The sequence below is a fragment of the Sardina pilchardus genome, chromosome 16 (genome assembly GCF_963854185.1).
Source record: "Sardina pilchardus chromosome 16, fSarPil1.1, whole genome shotgun sequence".
NCBI lineage: Eukaryota > Metazoa > Chordata > Actinopteri > Clupeiformes > Clupeidae > Sardina > Sardina pilchardus.
This window is the reverse complement of record NC_085009.1, coordinates 8,135,781-8,140,072: the sequence shown is the minus strand read 5'-3', so window position 1 is coordinate 8,140,072 and position 4,292 is coordinate 8,135,781. Positions and strand designations below refer to the sequence as shown.

Below are 4,292 nucleotides of genomic sequence, written 5' to 3'. Positions count from 1 at the left end.
CAAAGGCACGGGGGGACCTGTGGTCTCATCGGAGGTTTCCGCTCTGACACCCTGCAGTCTTACATCTGCACAATTGCACAGCAGGAAATAGAGGAGACCACACTAATACTCAGCCATGTGGCTTTGCTAAGCAGTTACATTCTTAAAAAAAAAAAAAAAAAAAGGAATAGTCAATCGTTGGTGCAATAAGTTGCAGAAAAAAATAAGGGTCAATGCACAAGTTGACAGATATAAAAGGGAAATACATTTAAAGTGTATGTGAAGTAGTAAATGATAATGGATTAAAAGACTTCTAGCATCATCTCAGTATATATATATAGTATAGATATATAATTTCATTGGTGAAAATAAATAATGTTATGGACTTTTATTGTAGTCTCTTATGTTTGATTCTTTCAGGTATACATTTCACACGAGGCTTCATGTTTTAGGGTCAAGAGAATGGTTTATCATGGAATTTTTAAAATTTGATTATAATAGAGAATCACAAAGTGAAAAAAACACACCGATAATTTTACTTCAGAAGAGTAGTTTATCGTGATACCTCGACGTAGGACATTTAAAACTCCAAAAATGTGCCGAAACTATATACTGATGAGAAGTGCTAAAGAAAAAAAAAAAGAAAAAAATGTAGCCTGGCTCCATGCCCGTGTACCTAGCTCAGCAACCAGTGGTGGTGGCTGTGGTGCTGACAGCAGCTGCTGCTGGATCCACCTGGACACTAGCAGCTCCACCTTGTGGTGTGGAGTGGGAGTGCGGCGCTGCTCGCAGCCGGCGGAGCTCGTGCACATACTCCTTCTCCAGCAGCAGCTGGCGCTGCTGGGCCTGCAGCTGGTCCTGGTGGGTGCGCAGGGCGTCCGCCCGCTGGATGAGCTCCTGCAGCTCCGCCCGCAGGTCCCGGTTCTCCATCGCCACCTCCTGCGTGTGGGACAGCAGGCACTCGGACGCCTCCTGGTGGAGATGTAGGGGAGAGACGGAGAGAATGCATTTGTGTGTGTGTGTGTGTGTGATATGAAGTACTGTAAAGAGACAGCTGTTTGGAAATGCATGTGTGTGTGTGTGTGTGTGTGTGTGTGTGTGTGTGTGATGAAAGAGAGAGACAGTCATTTGGAAATACATGTGTGTGTGTGTGTGTGTGTGTGTGTGTGTGTGTTGTCAGTGTGCTGACAGGGCTATCTAAGAGAAAACCCAAACAGCTGTTAAAATTCTGCTTATATCAGCTGTAATAAAATGGCACAAATGTCATTTTTGTATATAGCACCTTTGTTCTAAGAGTGCATGAGTGTCAAAGGTGTATTTCACTTCTGCAAAATATTTGAATTATTTCTGTAAGAAACGTGATAGGTGGATTCCAATAAAGAATTCAAATGTGTGTGTGTGTGTGTGTGTGTTAGGTTAGGGTACACTAAAATGCGCCTTGAAGATATCAAGTTTGGCACATTGTCGTAAACTTAAATAACCTTACAGCAATAACAAACTAGCTCTTAGCAGTGTTTGGATACTGTGATATTAATCTCTATTAGTTATTCAAAGTAATATAAGTGTGTGTGTGCATGAGTGTGTGTGTGTGTGTGTGTGTGTGTGTGTGTGTGTGTGTGTGTGTGTGTGAGTAACACAATTGTACATTTCCATCAGCTACTAACATCCCCTCATGCGTTTCCTTTCCAGTGGGGGGAGAGGAGATTAATAAGTGTGTTGTTTTGCTCACTTTGTTGGCTGCCAGGGCGAGGCTGTTGACCTCCCGCTGGGCCTGGGCCTGATAGCGCTCCTTCTCCCGCAGGAAGTCCGACTTGAGGGCCTGCAGCGACTCGGAGTGACGGCAGCGCATGGTCACCACCTCTTTCTCCAGCTCGGCAATACAGCTGAGCTGTTGCTGCTGTAGGCTCTGTTGTGTGTGTGTGTGTGTGTGTGTGTGTGTGTGTACACAGATAATTGACAGAAATGTTAACTTTCAGTAGCTCCAAACAAATTCAAACTTGACTTCACAGATTGCGGACGGCACCGATATTGAGACCTAATAAGTGCACGGTACCTTGAATTCTCTCAGCTCGGCAATCTCTATGTTCAGCAGAGCAAGCTCGTTTTCCTTCTCCAGAATGTTCTGCTTTAGCTCTGATAAATGCAGAGGGAAAAAAACAGAAGTCATTCAAGTCTGAACATTCATGTTTCCACAGTTGTGATCATAGGCAGTAATAGAAGTCTTCTATGTTGGTGACCAACAGTTGGTCATCTCATTTGATTAAATTTTATGTTTTGTTTTCATACTCATGTAGAGGTGCATAGAGTAGGCTATACAGTCCATCATCTCATTAAGACAACAAAAAAACAACAAAACCTCAACCTTTCTAGGACAGCATATACATTTGTGTGGGCGGCTATAGGTGTGGAAGAGACCTACTGTCACCTCTACATGTAGCTGCTGCTCACGGATAGTGGCAGAGTGAGGGGTCATCTTACCACTGGCCTGTTCCTCGTATTTTCCCAAGAGCTCCTCCCGTTGCTCTCTCAGGCCCTCCAGCTGCTGATGGTTCTGGTCACTGAGCGTGACAATGGCCCTCTGCCGCTTTTGGGTCCTCCTGGACATGTATGACATGTACTCGTGCTAAAATAAGAATTAGTCTCCTCTCTCCTTTTCTCTTTAACAACAAATTAAATCAAATGAAATTATGCTTTATTAGCGTACAGTACCTGAATAGGCTTTGTTGCCAAAGCTACAGGTAGGCTATTAGGTATTGACCTTTGTAGGGTAAAGTATCAATAATATCCTCAGCAGTAGGACAATATAACAATAGGCTACTACAGTGAAAACATTAGGCCCAGAGGGAAAGAGATCCAGACCAGTTTTGAGGGGTTCCACCCTCTCTTGCAGTTGCCAGTCTGCTAACCACCAGCGTGCCAAAAGTTACACATGTATCACAGGCACTATTGTGATAGGCAGCAGGTCACTACAATATGTAATTTACAAAGACCAAACTCACTCACTCTCTCTGGCCAGTTCCTATACATTTAGGTGGACTTTTTGGGAGGGTAACATAACAAAGCAGTCATCAACTGGATCAAAATGTACAAAAACACAAAATACAAACACAAAGAAAATCCGTAGCCTAGTAGGCCTACTGTAGCTTGAGTAGCCTAACTGCAGCCAAAAGCCAGGGATGGGCAGTATTTCTGATAGGACTATGTGTAGGCCATTTAAAATATGTACTTCAAATATAAAATTGCCACTTATATTTCATTTTGTTGAAGAAAATGGCTTCGTATTTTGTATCAAAATACTTTCTAGGTGTAATTTTGTAGTTTAAGAATGCTGCCAAGGGGCTGGCTAGACCGTCCTGCCCCTCATACCTCTCCCTCTGTGTGTGTGTTCGCTAAAAGAGTCGGTTTGCTTACACTTTCCATGCGCGTCTGGTTGGCTTCACTCTGAAGGAACCCGTTCTCTTTCCGTCTGTTATTGACACAATGTTAAAGACTTTGTAAATTAAATACTCGTAGCCTAGTCATTTCACTCTCGGAGGGAGTGATATTTATTTGCGAACTGTAGACTAGGCCTACATTCCAAACATTAAAGGATACAGCTGTTCAAGTTTCTTCTTGAGATTGAGTAGTGTGTTGGTCAGAATGTCGTACCTAGGTGTCCCCAGAAGGCAAATGTTAGATTAACTTTTGCATTGTGGCTCTTGCTACATCACACTGAGAATCGGAGATGAACACACTTACTCTTTTTGCAACAAACTATCCTTATCGGATCCGGCTGGTGTTGGTAACGACGCCACATCCTGCTTAACGTTACGCTCGGTTTTCTTGGGAGGCATAACACGTCTGCCCAGATTGCAGCCTAGCTCACCTGTTACTTTATCTGGTCAATGCGTCTTAAACTCCCAGGGAAGCTTAACCAAATAACTAAGTGTTAATCAAAAATATTGAGCTGATTTGTTATAAAAATGGCGAGTAAACCTTGACAACAGCTTAATTTAGATCTTTGTTTAGAACTATGTTCCAAAAGCACACGCCTCCTGTTGATTGTTACTATAGCAACCACAACCTGGTAAAAGTCTCAGCAGAGACTCTAGCCAAAGATCGTAGGCCTATAGTTACTTTATAACCCGTCTCTGCTCTAGCCTTCTAGTCTAGTTCTAGACATTTAAGAATCTTTGGTCTCAGTCATTTTCACAGAACCTGACTGGTGGGCTAGGCTACAATTTAGAGTTTATCCATGTTTGGAGGGCATTCTCTAGAATTATTAATTAGCCTACGTTTGTGTTGCCTACTGCGCAGAGACCAGGCAAACATTT

The 4,292-nt window shown here is 42.9% G+C and overlaps 1 protein-coding gene across 4 annotated transcripts; it reads right to left on the bottom strand.

The window, feature by feature from the left end:
- Positions 1-366: 366 nt before the first annotated feature.
- Positions 367-3,945, bottom strand: LOC134060034 (basal body-orientation factor 1-like). 4 transcript variants are annotated; one of them, XM_062516606.1, is made up of 7 exons: positions 3,718-3,945; positions 3,574-3,627; positions 3,391-3,445; positions 2,458-2,602; positions 2,033-2,112; positions 1,709-1,885; positions 367-951 (listed from the first exon to the last, which is right to left on the bottom strand). In XM_062516606.1, the coding sequence occupies exons 1-7, from the start codon at positions 3,810-3,812 to the stop codon at positions 661-663; spliced, it is 897 nt and encodes a 298-aa protein (XP_062372590.1). In that variant the 5' UTR covers positions 3,813-3,945; the 3' UTR covers positions 367-660. The 4 variants fall into 4 exon arrangements, with proteins under 4 accessions (XP_062372590.1, XP_062372591.1, XP_062372592.1 ...); XM_062516607.1 differs by lacking the exon at positions 3,574-3,627; XM_062516608.1 differs by lacking the exon at positions 3,574-3,627 and having other exon boundaries at positions 2,458-2,576.
- Positions 3,946-4,292: the final 347 nt, after the last annotated feature.